Source organism: Micropterus dolomieu, linkage group LG07 (genome assembly GCF_021292245.1).
Source record: "Micropterus dolomieu isolate WLL.071019.BEF.003 ecotype Adirondacks linkage group LG07, ASM2129224v1, whole genome shotgun sequence".
Lineage (NCBI taxonomy): Eukaryota > Metazoa > Chordata > Actinopteri > Centrarchiformes > Centrarchidae > Micropterus > Micropterus dolomieu.
This window is the reverse complement of record NC_060156.1, coordinates 25,759,164-25,778,003: the sequence shown is the minus strand read 5'-3', so window position 1 is coordinate 25,778,003 and position 18,840 is coordinate 25,759,164. Positions and strand designations below refer to the sequence as shown.

The window sequence follows — 18,840 nt, the reverse complement described above, 5'->3', positions numbered from 1 at the left end:
AGAGAGACCTGAAAATGGCTGTCCACCAACGTTTACCATCCAACCTGACAGAACTGGAGAGGATCTGCAAGGAGGAATGGCAGAGGATACCCAAATCCAGATGTGAAAAACTTGTTGCATCTTTCCCAAAACGACTCATGGCTGTATTAGATCAAAAGGGTGCTTCTACTAAATACTGAGCAAAGGGTCTGAATACTTATGACCATGTGATATTTCAGTTTTTCTTTAATAAATTTGCAAAAATTTCTACATTTCTGTTTTTTTCTGTCAAGATGGGGTGCTGAGTGTACATTACTGAGAAATAAAATGAACTTTTTTGATTTCTGGAAAATGGCTGCAATGAAACAGAGTGAAAAATTTAAAGGGGCTGAATACTTTCCGTACCCACTGTATTTCTGTACTGTGTCTCCTTGTATCGTCTCTCATTTTATTTTACTGATATGGACCTATTTGTCTGAAAGAAAGTTGATATTGTCAAAAGACACACCTAGGAAAATATATGAACTTAAACTTTTCTGAACTTAGCCTGGCCATCATACTGATCTACAAATGATTGTTTATACTCCGAGACAAGGCGCAAAATTTACTGTTTTATCCACCTGCCAAATGGCTAGTGAATGCCTAGTGTCTGTACCAGACACTCGATAGATTACCATTGTTTTTTTGGCTGGTGAGTGAAGTAAATCTACCAGACATCTGCATATTTTAACAGCATTTGGCTGGTGGCTGGTGCTAATGTTGCTCACTGCTTAGAGATAATAATATGTAAAAAAGACTCCCATGTATCATACATACCATCAAATTAAATGATTTCATCAATTATGCCCAGTTATTACCTAGACTCAATTAATAAAAACAGTAACAGCATGCACTTCCGGGAGTCTACACACACACACACACAATGATGACAACACACCTGTTGGACAGCCAGGGTGCTGTCCATCTCTTCAAATGATTCATCCGGCCAGTTGTAGAAATCCTACACATGGAGGGAGGATAATTTTAGTCTTCACTCATAAGTGCACAAAGCTAGTCTTGTAGCACAAACAATGCTAACACACAGCTGTCACCTGTCGCTAACTCAACAGGATTCAGGAAACGTTACAACAGATATGACAAATGACATACGGCGTAAACGATTTGAAGTTTGATCACAAGCAAAGCTTTGCTCAGAGACTTTATTAAAGTTGGCAGCAATTCTGATTCCTACGTTCCTCACAGCTAACGTTACGAAGCTAGCCTGGCGCTAGCTATATTTAGGTAACGTCAGCTGGGGTGCGACTGCTTCCTGCAAACTGCTAACTTGGTAGCATTAACGCTAAAGCTGGGTTATAAGTTAGACACGGTGTGCGTTTGACGATCGTGTGTGAACTCAAGTGATTAAATTGGGTATTTGATTATGTTAGCATCATACGATTGTCATGCAGGGCCTCGAAATGTAGATTAAACCCCCCTAGTCATTTAACGTTACTTCAGGAACTAGACCGGAGCAACGGCTAACGGTAGCTAAGCAAGCTGGTCATTTCCAGGTCAGGCCCAGACTAAATGTTGCCTGCGACCAAGTTGTCGACAAAAGACGCGTAGAGGAATAACCCCACTCGAATGAGGCGGCATCGCAGAGCTGTAGGGACGCATTTGGAGTAATGTTGAAGTATTCCTGCAGCGGAGAAACGCACCTTCGCCTTGGTTCCAGGCCGATTCCTCCTGAGAACTGCAGTACCCTCCGCCATGACCATCTCGACAGAATACCCGGATGTTCGTCAGCAGCTGTGTTGTAGCAGCGGACTCGGATGTGTCCTGAACACGAAAGGGCAGACAGTTTTTTACAGTACATTTTACTGTACTCTACTGTATGAATTATGTTTTATTTTATCCTATTTTCTGGTAGATTTGAGATAATAAATTAACAATTACCCCCCCCCAGCAGATTTTATGGTATAATATGCAGTAATTGTTTTAAGTCACAAAGAAAAATGAAATACTTTCTCAAAATTTGTTAGGAACTGGTACTTGGTTCAATTGAAAATTATTTCCCTTAATATCCCACCATTGGCTTCTTCTCCAGACTGTTCTCAGATTTGCAAAATCTTTGTGCAATGTAGGATTTGAATGAGAATAAAAACTAGTCTGACTGACTACTTATTTAGATATATATTTGACCACAAAATATGTAATGATGATGCTACACAAGCACATACACAAAAACACACAACTGCATCATATCAATTTGACCATCTCATTGCCTTCTGACATGTCATGATCAATGTCAAATATATACATTTAAAAAAAAAATCTGTGGGTAGCTGTGAGATCCAAAAAAGTAATATGTTGCCTGATGGCAACGCTATGCAGTAGAGGGTTAAGATGAACTAAGTGCAAATTTGCTCATATTGTAGTTTAATTAGGGATTGGCAATGACACAATAACGATATAATTATCGCAATATAATTTTCCTCAATAACAATATAACATATTTTCAATAGAGGTTTAATAAATGTTTGATTTAATTCATTTGAACACTCATTGTTTACATTAAGATTTTTTTGGGGGAAAGACACTGTTTGGCATCATGTGTTTGTTCTGACCATAAGGAAAAGTTTAAAACCACAATTAACCATCTGATTTCTTCAACTTTCATTCAAGAGCATTAAGCATTTAAACGTGAAAGAAATTTGACTTGATATTTTTTGTGATAATTATCGATATTGGATGATGTGAAATTTCCTATTGCGATAACATTTTTGGATATATCGCCCAGCCCTACTTATAATCATAGGTGTCATTTACACTGAGGAGGCGTTTTTGGAAGCATTTGTTAAAAACTGTTAAACTGGATAACAGCTTGCACCAAGAAATGTTAAATAACAAATGAAAATGCTTTGAGAAAGGTTTATGTGCACAATGAGAAAACATGCAATTTAAATATAGAATAAACAAATGTGTATTGTCGGAAAAAAAAGCAACTTGGCAACGTATAGACAAGCTACTGACCACTGCATTATATTCTGTTATATTTTTATATATTTTGCATTGTCACCTGCAACCTGAATATTCCACCATAAACTGACGCAGAAAACATCTCCAGAATAAGGAGATTGTTTAATGCTCAAAATTTTCTCATATATATCAGCATTTAACTTCAATATAGTGTTAAAATATCTTCTCGTCTGGTTCTCATAAACCAGATATGGTACCAAGTATGCAAGCATAATTATGGAAATGTACTCTGCCGCTGTGACTGATACACGTGCACACGATTAAAATACTTACATTTATTTAAATAAAAATTACTTATATGTAATGGAACACTAGAATATAAACAGAAAAACTATTTTTATTCACTCTGATCAGCAGTGCACTCCAGGCACACATTATTAGGAACAATCCCTGTGCAACAGTGAATTTAATGACTAATACTGAATTTTTTAATTTAGTAGCTGTACATATTGTATATACACTGTATCTCATATCCACCTACCTCATGCTCACAAAATCTGATTGTCCTCAACTGTGCACTATCTATCTTTGCAAGTCATGTCCGTTTCTGATTTATCTATCGCATGTGGCGTTCATCTAGTCTTAACAGTAAGCAAGTTCTACTCACTGACGATGGCCGTGGGATGCAGTCAAAAGCTACAGAAAAGGCCAGTAAGTGAACCTTGACTTTAAAGTATTCAACTGTAGACTGAGACAAAAATTCAACAGTTCACCTTTATTATTTTAACAAAATGTGAATTATTTACAATTGTAATAACATAGAAATGAGAAAAAAAACAGACATGAAAGAGGCAACTTAATTTCTTCTCTTGGGGATGATGACAAGGACTTGACATGATCTACAGCAACAAAACTACGAAGACTCATTCGACGTATTTACCAAGGATATCTCCATCACGGAACAGGAAGTATTCCTACAGCATAGAATAAGAAAACAAGGAATTAACCAATGAAGGCACAAAAGGATACAACTGATTCAGAAAGTAAACTGTACCGCACCTTGTCCTCCAGACTGACTTTAGTTCCACCGTATTCTGGGAGGAGTACTTTCTCTCCAACCTTCACACTGACTGGCTGCAAGTTCCCCTTCTAGAAAAGAAAAAGTCAAAACGTTAGTCGTCTGTAAAACCCCACATTCCTCGTAGCAGCTTTGTATCTCTAATGTTTCCCCCAGAAAATGTGCTCTGGTACAAGGCAGAGAATAGGTCATCACCTGATTTACAGAGCCAGGTCCTACTGCCACAACGGTGGCCTGCAGCACTTTGCCTTGAGACTTCTCCGGCAGCATGATGCCCCCCTTCGTTACCGTCTCTGCAGTGAAGCGCTCCACCAGCACCCGGTCGAACAAGGGGAGGAATTTTCTGAAGGCCTGCAAGTGAATACAAAGAGAGGAAATAATATAAATTACTATCAAATGACATTTGACTTTTGTTACACCAGCGAATGTAGCCTTGATTAGAGAGAACCCAATAATACCACAAGGGGGCCGTCTTGAGTCAGAGCTTGTGTTACCCAAAATCCAAAAGCAGTGAGCTGCTGCTATATAATTTAACAACTCTTCAACTACACTTCAAAATGCACAAGCTCCGGGTTTAGTTAAACCAACTAAAATACAGGAATGATTCATTAGGGGGTGGGGCAGCGTTTCCACAGAAGCTGCCTTTGTGAAGTCAATTATTGCAAAAGCTCAGCGTAATGGAAGTCAGCATTTCTTCATTATAGCAGCAAATATTTCCAGCAACGTCTAAAGTCACAAGCAGCACATAAATGTGTAGGACTGCAGCTTTATAAAGATTTAACACACCAGCTGCCAACAGACTGGTGACAGCAGATGTACGAGTAACCTTGGGCTGAAGGTTGTTTGGCAAAGAGGTGGTGGGAGTTAAAAGGGGGGGGGGGGGGGGGGGGGGTGGTGGGGGTTGGGGGGGGGGGGGGGGGGGGGGGAGACAAAGGACAGGTTGTTGACTGATCAGATTCAGTAGATGGCTAAACAAGGAGGAAGAGTTACTTATTCACTGTGAGTGGTTTAAGCAGAGGCAGCAAAGGACAAGGACTGCTGGTGAAATACTTTGACGATAACTTCAGAGGCAAATTAGAATTTTAGGGAGTCAGTTCCAGTTGCAAAAATCCAGTTACAAACACTAAGCATTGATAACAGCCTTGAGGCCTTGAGCGGCAATGTCCTCCAGGTTTTTAACACTACAAGATAACATACAAGGCCAATTTGGCCAGTTTTCCAGAAGGTTCTCCCTGCAGGACTTTATGGAGGCGGTACAAGTTGCATAAGATGATTATTAACCTCACATTTTCTAACTGTCAGCTGCATGAACTGTTCTCATCCTGCAGATTTTAAGATATTTATTCTTAGGGCTGGGAGATAAGCCAAAAATGTTTTTACGATAAAAAATGTAATGTCATTCAATATCAATAATTATATGGATCAATGTCAAATCATTACTTCTTTCAAGTTTAAAGACTGATTTTTGCTCCTGAGTGAAAGTTGAAGAAACCACTTTAAAACTATGGTCAGAACAAACACTTGATGCCAAACAGTGGATTACTTCACAAATTTGAGGGAGAGCATTCAAAATAAGATCTTTTTTCAACAAATATGCATGGGTGAAATAATTTAAATTTTCTGTACCTTTTTATCTTCAACAAAATCAATACCTTAATAGAAAGATGAAGTGCTTATTCATTCATGATTCGAATGCATTAAATCTAACATTTATTGAACATTTATTATATTGTTAGAGGAAAATTATATCGCGATAATTATTAATGTTTTGTTGCCCAGCCCTATTTATTCCGCTATACTTCTACTCTAGTGAAATCACGCATTATTATGCATTTATCATCTACAGTTTGTAAAGAATATTAACAGAGTTACAGCACAATAAGTTGCTATAATAAATAAATATTTCTGCTGCGCTGATCTTAAGAATGCTACGCACGGGTACGTCATGAGGTCAGAGTTTACGTATCGGAAGCCGGAAGTAGTTTAAACGCGCATGTAATTCACATTTTCCATTGACCAAGGGCATGCATACTGCAATAAGACTTTTTAATCTGACTAACAAGGCAACAATGAGACAGTTTTAATTTAAAAAAAAAAAACACAACAGCACCAAACTAGTCTGGATACTGGTCGTGTCTGATGCAATGACACACTTTATTCATCCACATGTAGCTGCAGCAGGGATGGATGTCAGAATCAGCCAACTGTAACGTTAACTATAATATTAATTTCACTGCACATCTGTTGGGTCCCAGATGTCCCGTTTCATGATAGAAAACCCAACTCGTACTCGGTCAGAGTGCAGGAAAAAGTGTCAGCTAACAGTGAGCCTGTTGTTGCACATGCAAGTTTAACATTACTACATATACACAACTCCTCTACTGTTAAAGGTTTCTCCAGTTACAGTATATTACAAGATAAATATGCACAAGGTTTAGCATATGCTCCCTTCACACCCGGCGTGACCTTGTGAGTCGATGTTTAATGTAACGTTAGCTAACGTTAACGATAACTTAGCAGCCACGTGAAGAAGCCTGATCAATTATCCGCTAGCGGTCTAGAAAACATTTTCATGGTATATACCAACAGTTTCTTACCATGTCTGGAAGGGAGCGGTCTGAGAGAATCGACGTGAAGCTGCACCCCGGTTTCTTCGTGACACACTAAAGAGGGGACTCTCTCCACGTGAGGAAATATCCAGAATGAGTGTGCGCATGCGTACTACCTGTTCTGAACTTGACTGCCTAACAGAAACTTCTAGTACACCTAAAGCGAAGCAAAGAGCAAAAACACGTCTTTACAACTTACACAGTTTGTTAAATGTGACAGATTTATAAATATAAACTGTATTTTGGGGGTAATTTCTCTCTTTTTTCACGCAATTTAAGTCGGTGCAATGTTGCACAATGTCAACTTTGACCTTTGTTTTTTTCCTCCAATGGCTCACGAGAAAATTCTAGAAACGTCCGCCCGGGAACGAGCACTGACATATGTTCTGAATTATAAAATTATTAAACAACTATGTGTACAAATATATTACAACGCCATGTTATAGATAAATGTGAGCCTATATAGCAAATGTGCTTATTCGATCAAAGATTTTAATAAAAGCCCGCTAGTTAAAATAGTTTGTCGTTATTCATAGTCCGGGGCGTGCCGGTATATTACCCGGATGTGATAGGCCATGTGCAGTCCTGTCTCTCAGTTACACCACACTGCTGTCCTCTCGGTCAGTCATTAATCGATCATTCCGTCTTGCAGACCTTGTAGCAGCTACTTTACCTTACAAGTAAGTGCTGACATTTAAATATATTAGTCTTTTAAAGCTATTTGGCTGATATTACAGGATATTTATTGTAGCTCATGGGAGGTAACACTTTTTAGAAATGCTAACTTAGCTTAAATTTGCTCCCTAGCTCAAAGATTTTTCTTCGGATCTGCAAGGACATGCGGGCTAAAATGTCAGTGCAGAGTTTTACTAGCTGGGGAATAATTTCTGTAAGATAGCTATTGAATCTTGGACGTGTACTTAATTTAATTTAGTCAGGAACGTCTCGTGTCGGGCTGATGAAATCCTCCCTAAATGAAGTCAAACTCTACATGCGTGCTACTGCTACCTGATTAGCAATGCAAGAAGACTCATTGATGGGAATTAATTGTCAGTTACACGTGTATTTCATCAGAGCTTTGCGGATAGTGTGATGGTCACTCATTAGGGATGGTGGAGGCAGTTCCGCACATGCTTTTTTACAATTTGACCTTGTGACGCACGACCTGAAGAGCACACGTGGGGTAACCAGGAACCTGTTTGGGTTGGGGGGTATAATCCAGTCACGATCAAGGCAAATATAAATACAAATCTGATCATTTATGATTTCTATATACATTTAAAGATCAGTGTTTGAGTGGATTGGAAAGCTCAACAAGGGAGTATTTTTTTGGGGGGTTTTTTTCCTGAGGGGGTTTGGGTTAAGGCCACAGGCAAATTATCTCTTTAATATGGGATTTCTGAGAATTTAACCTTTTTAAAAACAATAATAATAATCAAGCAAAAGCTGCTAAACATTTTGTTTCAGATGTATGAAGTGACTAATTTTCCCTGTGTTATATTAATGTCAGTTTAATATCTGTGGGCTTTGGACTGTTAGTCAGAGACAAGAACAATATGAAGATGACCCTTTGGGGTCTGGTGATAGGCATTTTTTTTAACCATTAAATGACTATACATTTTTCGACATGTCCATCTATGTTAAACTCTGAAGATAAGAAATTCAGGTCCATCTTGTCCTTAACTTTTGCCCTAACCAAAATGCCATTAAAGTTATCTATTAAAGGATTAGTTCACCCAATTTATCATGGAATAACTAAGAAAATAACTGACTGTTTAGAAAAAAAAATGCTGCCCTGACAGGACCACTTGGATATGTGGTCTGAAAAATAAATATATACATATAGTACAAGGTGACTTGAACTCTGGAAAAAGTGGAGGTTCATTCATTCACTTGTTGCACGTCATACTACCAGTGACCACTAGGGGCACAGTTGCCCTTTGAAACACATAATCTGTCCTCCTGTAGAAGGATGAAAAGGATAATTATTTAGGTGTACTTTGCCTCCACTCACTGCATCTAAATTCTGATGTGTATAATATTCTTGTGACATGAACATGCAGCCTTATAATTAATCGGGCGCCTCTTGGGATTATTAATGAAAGATGTAGTGTCGGACCTGTTGAATAAAATCCCTGTCTTTTTTTTGTCCGTAGAGATGTTTCGTTTACCAACAGTCATGAAGCAGGTGAGGCCTGTGTGCAGGGCGCTGGCTCCTCACCTTACGCGAGCCTATGCCAAGGATGTGAAGTTCGGAGCTGATGCTCGTGCCCTCATGCTGCAGGGGGTGGACCTGCTGGCTGATGCTGTGGCTGTCACCATGGGCCCAAAGGTATTTAGCGGTTTCGATATATACATTGAATCCAATGGCTGGGTTGTAACTCATTTGGTGTTAACCCAAGATGTAATGTTGAACTTGCTGAGTCCCATGTCGCAGAGCTATGTATCTCATGGCTTTCTGTCTGCAGGGTCGCACTGTCATCATTGAGCAGAGCTGGGGAAGCCCTAAGGTCACCAAGGATGGTGTGACTGTGGCCAAGAGCATCGAGCTGAAGGACAAGTACAAGAACATCGGCGCCAAGTTGGTGCAGGATGTGGCCAACAACACAAACGAGGAGGCCGGGGACGGCACTACCACCGCCACAGTGTTGGCCCGTGCTATTGCCAAGGAGGGCTTCGACAGCATCAGTAAAGGCGCCAACCCTGTGGAGATCCGCCGTGGAGTCATGATGGCTGTAGAAACTGTCATCAATGAGCTGAAAAGGCTCTCCAAACCGGTCACAACCCCTGAGGAGATCGCACAGGTAAACACGATTTTAGTAGTGAATTCATAGAAACGATCAAATGCTACGTAACATCTTGAATTTTTTTTTTATTTTTATGAAATGCCTTTTATAATAATTTCCTTTTTAAAATATCATTAAGGTTGCTACAATCTCAGCCAATGGAGACGTGGAGATCGGTACCATCATATCCAATGCCATGAAGAAAGTTGGCCGCAAGGGAGTCATTACTGTCAAGGTTAGTTTCAGAATGAAACGTACAGGTATAAGACTTATACGTTGGGTTATGAGAAGTGACGTAATCAGTACATGTTTTACATCTCAGGATGGGAAGACTCTGCACGATGAGCTGGAGATCATTGAGGGTATGAAGTTCGACCGCGGCTACATCTCCCCTTACTTCATCAACACTTCCAAAGGTAAGGCTGCTCACACAGGCTGAATAACTCCACCTGTTTGTTAAACCACACATCAAGCTGAGCTTGTCCTTCATATGTACCTGTAAAGAAATTCTACGATAAATCTGTTACCGCTGTTTCCAGGCCAGAAGTGTGAGTTCCAGGACGCCTACCTGCTGCTCAGTGAGAAGAAGATCTCCAGTGTCCAGAGCATCGTGCCAGCCTTGGAGATTGCCAACCAGCACCGCAAACCGCTGGTGATTATAGCTGAGGATGTGGATGGAGAGGCCCTCAGCACCTTGGTTCTCAACAGGTACATGTTTGTTTCCTGACCCCAATTTAACCAGCGTAGTAGTAGGCTTTATTTAAATGGTACTTATCAAAACAGAGTACAAATTAGATCGGAGTATAACAAATATGATCCGCAGGACATCAGGAAAGATGAATCAATAAAATGACTCAGACCCTGCCAGCCTAATTTCCTCAGGCAGGTTGTTCCAGAGCCTCGGGGCCCTGACAGCAAATGCTCGGTCACCTTTTGTTTTTAGTCTGGATACAGGAATAGACAAGAGGCCCCTGTCAGAAGATCTTAGACCACAAGAATGCTCATAAGGAGTTAAAATATCTATAATGTAATCAGGAACCAGGCCATGAATAGCCTTACAAGGTTTACTAGATTGCAGATAATATTACATTAAAAACATTGTTGGAATAAGAACTAAAAAAAGTAGTGAATATTTAACATCTTAATTTGCAGGCTCAAGGTTGGGCTTCAGGTGGTAGCTGTTAAAGCCCCTGGCTTTGGAGACAACAGGAAGAATCAGCTGAGGGATATGGCAGTCGCCACCGGAGGCACTGTAAGTCTACTCCTATTCATGTAACTGAGATTTTCTGTATAAAACTCAAGTTACATTTGGAGGCACATCTGAGGGTGTGACTGGTTTTTAAACATTTTTCTTTTCCTTTCTTCAGGTGTTTGGAGATGACGCTGTGGGCCTGGCGCTCGAGGACATCCAGGCTCACGACTTTGGAAAGGTTGGCGAGGTGCAGATTACCAAAGACGACACCTTGCTGCTGAAGGGAGGCGGCAGCCCGGCTGAAGTGGAGAAGCGGGCAGCAGAGATCATGGAGCAGCTGGAGAACACCACCAGTGACTATGAGAAGGAGAAACTCAACGAGAGGCTGGCCAAGCTGTCTGATGGAGTGGCTGTACTCAAGGTACGACGTCTCGAACAGAAATGCAGACGTTACCGAGTGCTGATCACTTTAGTTTTGCTGTATAAAAACAAAGTTGTGATGCATGCTCTCTATTTCAGATCGGGGGAACAAGTGATGTGGAAGTGAATGAGAAAAAGGACCGTGTGACAGACGCTCTGAACGCCACACGGGCAGCTGTGGAAGAGGGTATCGTACCAGGTGGAGGCTGCGCTCTCCTGCGCTGCATCCCAGTGCTTGATACCATCGAAGCCATCAATGCTGACCAGAAGATCGGTTAGTACAGCACATGCATTTATACTAATATTTCTTTAAAGAGCAACTGAACAGCCCGGTTTTATATGTATTCTTGATTTAATCGGGTAATCTCATTGTGATAAAGATCTTTTGCAAGAGAGGCCCGAGTACAGCAGAAAGAAAACCAAACATAATCAGATGTAACAGGACAAGACATACAGCATCCGAGACAAAGACATCACTAAACAAAGTTAAATGTTGGCCAGTAGGATGCCCCATTCAAGTTTTATTCTCTAAATCAAAGTGCAGAGGAGTGGAAGGCAGTCTGTCCAAGTTCATTATTTACTAAAGGGGGAAGTAAAGTTAAACACTGAGGAAATCTGCTGGGGTTTTTTTTTTTTTATCAGCTTTTGCAAGAGACAAAAGTGTGGTGGGAAATCACTATCTCCTGTAATGAAGCACAAATAATAAATTAAAAAAAAATCCCATTTGATCCAGCTCATGTAGATGAGTCCTAAACATGTAAAATACTAGCTTTACAGGTGGTAGTAGCAGCAGTACTGTGTTTCTGCCACTGTGGCACACTCCACTCTGTCCAATGCTGACAACTGACTGTAGTATGTCGGGGGGGGGGGGGTTTGAGTGTGATGTGGCCTTGTAGGTCGGGGGCAAAGTATCCAGGGTACCTCACTGATTTATTGAGGGGAAACATTGAATTTCTTTTTTTCTTTGAAAGATATGGATTTACTGTTAAGTTACGCTTTACCTTTACTCATTTTGTTTAATAACATATTAATACTAAATCCTTCTTCATGATGATGAAAACTAAACGATCACTGCCGTTCCAAACAGGTGTGGACATCATCAGGCGGGCGCTCCGTATTCCAGCCATGACCATCGCCAAGAACGCAGGTGTGGAGGGATCGCTGGTGGTGGAGAAGATCCTGCAGGGATCGGCTGAGCTCGGTTATGATGCCATGCGAGGAGAGTACGTCAACATGGTGGAGAAGGGCATCATCGACCCCACCAAGGTACAGTGCTGATCAGATGTTGTGTTTAAAGGCTTCTGGTCGGGGGAGGGGGGGCAGCTGGACCCAACTCCAGTAAACTTCATGTAGAAGAGACTCCATAAGAGGCAGATTTATAGAAGAGTCCACTGTATTCTAGTGAGCACTAAATGCCCCCATACAGATCAGTGTTTCTTCTTTTGTAGCCGGGTCAGAGATCTAAACCGGGTCAATACTGCCCCTTAGTGGTTAAGAGGGCATCACGTTCAGACTGTAAAGCCCCTGTGTTGAAAAGTGTGATTTTTGGCTACATCATTAAAATTAACTTGATTATCCCATGAATGTCTTCATTGAGGCCTACCTACATCATGATATTTGAACAATTATATTAAATGTATAATACTGTGATGTGATACTGAGGATTGAGTTTTGGGGGGGAGGGTATTGGAAAATAATTTGGGGCTGCAGCTAATGCCTAAATCTTCAGGGTTTTTTTAAAACCTCTAATGTGAATGAATCGTTTAGTCTATAAATCTTCAGAAAACAGTGAAATGTTCAAAATCACGTTTTCTTAGAGTCCAAGGTGTGATGTCTTTAAATGCCTTGTTTTTTCTGAGGTCTAACAGTCTAAAGCCCAAAGATATTCCATTTACAGCCCTATATAACTGAGAAAAGCAACATTCTCACTTTTGAGCCTTAACCATCAATTTTTTGGGGGCATTTTGCTTAAAATAACAACACAAGATTAATAAATTATGAAATTCTAATGTTTTGTCTCTAAACATAATCTGGAAATAATAGATTTATATCATTCTTCAACCTCACATTGAGTTAGCCATGCAATCAAGGCACATAGTTATTCTCTCTAGTCCTGAAACAATTAACTAATTATCATTAATCTGTCGATGGACAATTAATTTGTCATACATAAAATAAAAAATAAAAAAAACACCAAATATTATCTGGTTCCAGCTTCTCAGATGTGAGGATTTGCTGCTTTTTGTTCAATATCGTTCTGTAAACTGAATATCTTCTGGGTTTTGGACAGCCTTTATATCAGACTGAACGATTAAATGATTTCCTGTAACAAGACCAGTCGACGAGGAAAATTACCATTAGTTGCATCCCTGATTGAATGCAAACTTAACTGAAGTGTTGCTCTAAACATATGGTTTAATCAGTCTCTCAGTTGGAAATGCTGTAACCTCTTTACCTCTTCCCTCTGCAGGTGGTGAGGACAGCCCTGTTGGATGCCGCAGGAGTAGCATCTCTGCTGTCCACTGCTGAGGCCGTAGTCACAGAGATGCCCAAGGAGGAGAAGGAGATGCCAGGAGGAGGCATGGGCGGAATGGGAGGCATGGGAGGCATGGGCGGTATGGGCGGCGGCATGGGTTTCTAAGCCAGCCCTGCTGACTCGCTGTACAGACTAATAGGCAGAGTGGTGCTGAGGGTGGCTGAGGAATAAGACCCTGCACCCACCTCCACCACACTTTGCCCAGACTGACCGGCCATGAGTATGTTGGAGCTGCTCTGCTGTGTCTGGATTTTTGGAGAAGCCAGCCTCGCCTGACTCTGTGCCCCTCTGCCCCATTTCACCCCAGTATGGGAGTCCATCAAGCCACCAGAATCCTCTGCTCCATTCTCATGGCTCTGTTCAATCAACAAACATCTGCAAAAAACTCATGTGAAACACTCAACAGAAGAATTATACAGATTAACATACAGATTTGATCTCTGTAAGAGGTAGTAAAGTGGTCTAAGAAGAAAGTAACCTAGATAGACATACATGTTGATGATGCTCTGTATTACCGCAAAGAGAGCAGGGCCTCAGCGAGAGCCAGGATTGTGTCACTGTTTATTTCTGTCATAGTATTTTGTTAATTGTTTTTTTTTTATATATATGTCATGTTTTGTTCCCTAGCTAATATCACGTGGGCTAAAATCTGTCATTTGATTTAATTAAACCAATTTTCTTACAGAGCTTTGAGCATTTTCTGTGACTTTTGTATGTCTGGTGATGCCGCTTGCTCTCCTTGTACGTGACGACCATAATTGGATGAAGAGTGCCTAAATGACCAGAGGATCACCAGGGAGCCTGTTTTAAAACCATGTAAAAGTTCAATAATGTTTACTGAGGAGTCTGGCGCTTTCACGTCTAAGAGGAGTCATTTTCATGCCTGCAGCGTTATGTCTAACCTTCAGCCTTTAGGTCATCAGCTGAATATTGATTTCACAGTATATATGGCTGATTGTTATGGGAGAGGGGAGGAGTCTCGACAGGGGGTGTTACTCGAGTTACAAACCAGTTTTGGACCTTGTGCGGTGTGAGAGCTCGCACGTCTCCCCTCATACACTGCTTTAACTGCAACAAAATTACATACAGTTGTATTCATAAAAATAAACACACAGATGGTGTTTCTTCTCCACGGGATTATTTTGCAAAATGGCTGTAATCATTTCAAAACGTGTTTTGTATAATGTAGATGATTAATGGTGATTTTCTTTTTTTTAATTTAATAAATTCAATTGTTCAGATTTGTTGGGTATCCAGGTCCTCTGTTTTCAAAACAATTCTTTAGTATTGGCTTGGCTTGGGGGTGGTGATGGCCCAGTGGATAAGGCACATGCCTTTGGTGTGAGAGACCTGGGTTCAATCCTGCACTGTGACCCATCCACCAATGTGTCTCTGAGCAGGACACTAAACCCCTATTTGCTCCAGAGCCATGCGACCTGACACATATAGCAATTGTAAGTTGCTTTGGATAAAAGCGTCTGCTAAATGAATGAAATTATCACAGCTACGTCACTTATTTTCACTAACATGTTCATTAGCTCAGGTTCAAAGATCATTCTTAACCTCTGACACGGCAGTTGATGAAATTATCACCCGATGTAGTCCATTTGGTAGCGGTTCAGGAGCTTTCAATCATGCATGATCATCAGCAGGACGGAGTTTACTAGTTGTCGAGGATTTGTAGAGATTAAAGCACTTCTTGTTCATGTTACCTTGTGGCTCAAACTTTATATTGACAAACAGCAGTTGAAAAACCCATCTCACCGCAGCTTTTGATTATATTACATGACAAAACTCTGGAAGACTGCCAACTCTTAACTGCTGATGAGGATCTAGTTAGTCTTCAAAGTGCTCTGGAAAACCCCCCAAAAGTTTGAACTTCAACAATCCCATGACAACTTGGTAACTCCACGTGTCAATGAAGATCATGTGATATTATCAGTCAAGTTGAAGATCTCCAGTACAGTTGTTCAGTGGACTTTATGTTCCAGCTACACCTGCCCTGGTACATTCATGGTTTCTGGAAGTCTATTAAAAACCCATCTGTTTTGTGTTTAATATATAGAAACCCTAATAATAATAATGGGACTTATTTCCAATTAGTATCATGCATGTTACATTCATCTATCAACTCTTCAACAATGCAGGTCAGAAGGGCACAGGGAATAACTCAAATTTGCCCTTTCACCAGCAGTGACATTTCTAACCCTTGTGACATGGTAGGTCTATTCTTACCACTCACATGATGACCCTATTCCTTTCCAGTCAGCTGGGGGCATGAACCGCTCTGTAGCAGTGTTGAGAAATACACCCCAAAAAAAACAAACATCAGTCAGGTTTCTTTTGTTTGTTGAAAAAATAAGTTTATAAATCATGCAGTTGGTACATATATTTCTGAAGTCATTCAACACAAACATCATTTACACTTTCCTCATCTCACAAAACACACAAACCCTTTAGTCATTGTCTTTAAAAGCAGTGTATTACAGGATCTTTAAAACCAGTATTTACACTTAAACTAAGTAATAAATATGATAAAATGAGTATAATAATAATTACAAAATAAAAAGATAAATATTCTGCTAGTAGGCCAGGAGGCACTCTGTGAGCGGTGTAGGTGGACAGTTGGAATCGTGAAGGTTTTCAGGGCAGCAGATACCTCACTGAAACAGCATCCTGACTGACAGGACAGGTCACGGTGTGTGACCTGCCCCGTTTGGGCCCTTATATTGACAGTGGGTATTCATAGCTGTATTTAAAAACAGCTGATATTGCACACTTACAATTTAGCAAGTCTCGTCGCACAGCATTGCTCCCTTAATAAGGACAAGAGCTTAATTTATGTGACTTTAAGAAAAAGAAGAAAAAAAAGACAGCGTTCCCTACGGAGAAATAAAACAAAATAAAAAGCTCTGCACCTTTAAAAACAGGTGAGCATTCCTGATAGCTTACAGTACATTTAGTACATCTATCTGCAGTCATTTGTACACATCCTCTGTGACTCACAACCTAAGCTGCCTCTGCCCTTTATTCTTACATATATTCTTATAATGTAGAGTATGTGGTGAGACGGTGGAGGTCTCACCACCGCATACTTTCTAATATTAAAGGGCAGAGTTACTGTGTGTTAGTCACCTTGCATTGCGTTCCTTTTGCTTTGACTCGTGGAGTTTCATAGCACAAGTTCACATATCACAGAAAGGCATCGAGGTGTTAACTAATACTATCTGGACCCTGGTCTTAGTCGGTATTGCCGCTTATATCATCACATCATCTGTAGCTTACAAAAATAATTACCTCTGCCTCCCCGTGGGACGAGCATGATCAGTAAACTTGATTCCCAATGTGCTTCCAAGAACCACAACGGTTCAGAAATGTGTCATTATAAACAAGCTATTCTCATTAGCATGCTGCACTGCTATAACCAGGGTTTGAATGACCCAGGGTTAGAAATAAAATGGCTGTGGTCTCTCTTGACATAACTGTGGGCGATGTGGTCTCACAGTTCTGTTCAGCTATGGATCCATTTCCCAACTCTCCTACAGCTGCAACTATTTTAATAATCGCTTTCAGTCATTTTTCAAGCAAAATGGCCAAACATTCTCTGGTTCAAGCTTGTCAAATGTGCCGTTTTCCTTTGTCATACATGACAGTAAATTAAATATCTCCAGGTTTTAGACTAGTTAGTTACAAACAAGCAAACTGAAGACATCACCGTGCCCTCTGACAAACTGCGAATGCAGAGTTTTGCAATATTTTTCAACATTTCATAGACTAAAACGATGAACCGGGGGGGGGGGGGGGGGGGGGGGGGGTCTGATTAATCAGATTAAAATGAGAGTGTTTCAACTCATAACTCTTACCGACACTCAGCACATCTTTCACATTGCTGAGAAAGGAGCGTATTGATGTAAACACACCCGACTCCAAATCAAGTACAAGTATTGTTTATCACTTCAAGCGTTCCCTGAATACAGTGTACTCCTTTCCCACTGAGCTACCGACTTGCATCCGATGCAGGTCAGAGGAAGCACGTCGCCCTGCGCCTGGGGACCCAGGTAAAGGATCCTTGAGATTGCGGTTGGACCTGTACACCTGGAACAAGCAAATTACCTGGCTGACACACAAAGTCTCTGCACGGCTCATTGTCCCCAATGGCCAGATAGCTTCACTGCTGAAATCACAATTGTTTTCCTAACAATAAATCTGCACAGATTTAAAATACTCCCTTCTCGCCGACAACTTCAAATAGTCTCATCTGCATTGGGTTTTTTTTGTATCCCAACATATGGGATACACAATCATCTACTATACATCCTAAATCTGAGTCTCTGAAAAGAAAAATAGAGTATAAGCTTAAAGACTACTTTAACAAAGCAGGAATCAAAAATATTCTGTATTTGAAGTGTCCCAGAGTCCAGCGTGACCCTGTTTAAACACAGACAGTGGCATTATAAACACGTCACCATGAAAAAGAAAATGGCTGAAATACCAGAGAACAGAATAGGAAGGAAACACCTCTGCATTCAGGATGTGGCATCACTGTCCTATTGCAAAAGAGCGTGTCACAATATTTGTCTGGCCACCTGTCCAGGGTTAGCCTCTCGCCCAATGTCAGCTGGGCTCAGCCCCCCCGCGACCCTTTGAAAGGATAAGCAGGTATAGCTGATGGATAGTGCATCACAATATATTGTGATACCGATTTTTTTTCCTGTTCCACTGGTCCTCGATGGAAAGAGGAAGACATTATTATTAGCACGGCATCTTCCTCCAGCAACTTTTTCAATTAACAGGTTGCTACTAGTAGCAGCAAAAATACTGGTTAGAGCAGTGTAGATAACTACTGAGTGGTGCTAATGTTTACAGATGTGATGACATACTCGCCTGAGCAATCCTGACTGCTAGGTCATGTTTTCACCTCCATGGGAACACACTGGTAACCTGTGAACTCAGTTTCATAACCAGGCACAGATTGTTCAGTTCTGATAATGGAGATGACGTGTGTAAAACTGAAATGAAAACAAGTCCACATGTGTTCAGCACCAAGGTGAAAATGAGGTGGTGGATCCGCATCAGTTATAAAAGATGAGATAGGAAATAGCTGGGAATAAAACTTGGTCACTGCTGTGAGAAAGGCACTGCAGTTTTCAGTTAGAACACAGGAAGTCTCCACTTTGTCTCTACACTCCGCTCTCATTTTTCTCTCTGGCATTGGCATCGGGCATTGTGTTTGTCTGTGTATCTGTGTTTGTGCAGCGGGGGGGGGGGGGGGGGGGGGGGTG

General features: G+C 40.8%; 3 protein-coding genes across 5 annotated transcripts in view; 1 reads left to right on the top strand and 2 right to left on the bottom strand.

Moving 5' to 3' along the window:
- LOC123973278 (MOB-like protein phocein) overlaps positions 1-6,863 on the bottom strand; it is a 15,143-nt gene extending 8,280 nt beyond the window's left edge. The window contains exons 1-4 of one of the 3 annotated variants that reach the window (XM_046053157.1): positions 6,613-6,769; positions 4,211-4,366; positions 3,997-4,086; positions 3,698-3,911 (exon numbers count right to left, since the gene is read on the bottom strand). In XM_046053157.1, the coding sequence (XP_045909113.1) occupies positions 3,861-3,911; positions 3,997-4,086; positions 4,211-4,366; positions 6,613-6,615 (300 nt within the window). In that variant the 5' untranslated portion in view covers positions 6,616-6,769 and the 3' untranslated portion in view covers positions 3,698-3,860. Of the gene's footprint in view, positions 1-916; positions 980-1,676; positions 1,804-3,697; positions 3,912-3,996; positions 4,087-4,210; positions 4,367-6,612 lie in introns of those variants that run through there. The other 2 variants (XM_046053158.1, XM_046053156.1) reach the window with 2 other exon arrangements.
- A 288-nt stretch (positions 6,864-7,151) lies between these two features.
- Positions 7,152-14,799, top strand: hspd1 (heat shock 60 protein 1). Its single transcript, XM_046053155.1, has 11 exons — positions 7,152-7,304; positions 8,781-8,956; positions 9,093-9,428; positions 9,550-9,645; positions 9,733-9,826; positions 9,950-10,118; positions 10,563-10,662; positions 10,778-11,023; positions 11,122-11,296; positions 12,110-12,288; positions 13,493-14,799. The coding sequence occupies exons 2-11, from the start codon at positions 8,783-8,785 to the stop codon at positions 13,661-13,663; spliced, it is 1,740 nt and encodes a 579-aa protein (XP_045909111.1). The 5' UTR covers positions 7,152-7,304; positions 8,781-8,782; the 3' UTR covers positions 13,664-14,799.
- A 1,096-nt stretch (positions 14,800-15,895) lies between these two features.
- The window catches only part of coq10b (coenzyme Q10B), an 11,721-nt gene continuing 8,776 nt past the window's right edge, over positions 15,896-18,840 (bottom strand). The window contains exon 6 of the mRNA XM_046054999.1: positions 15,896-18,827. The gene's annotated coding sequence lies outside the window, so the exon portion shown is untranslated. The remainder of the gene's footprint in view (positions 18,828-18,840) is intronic.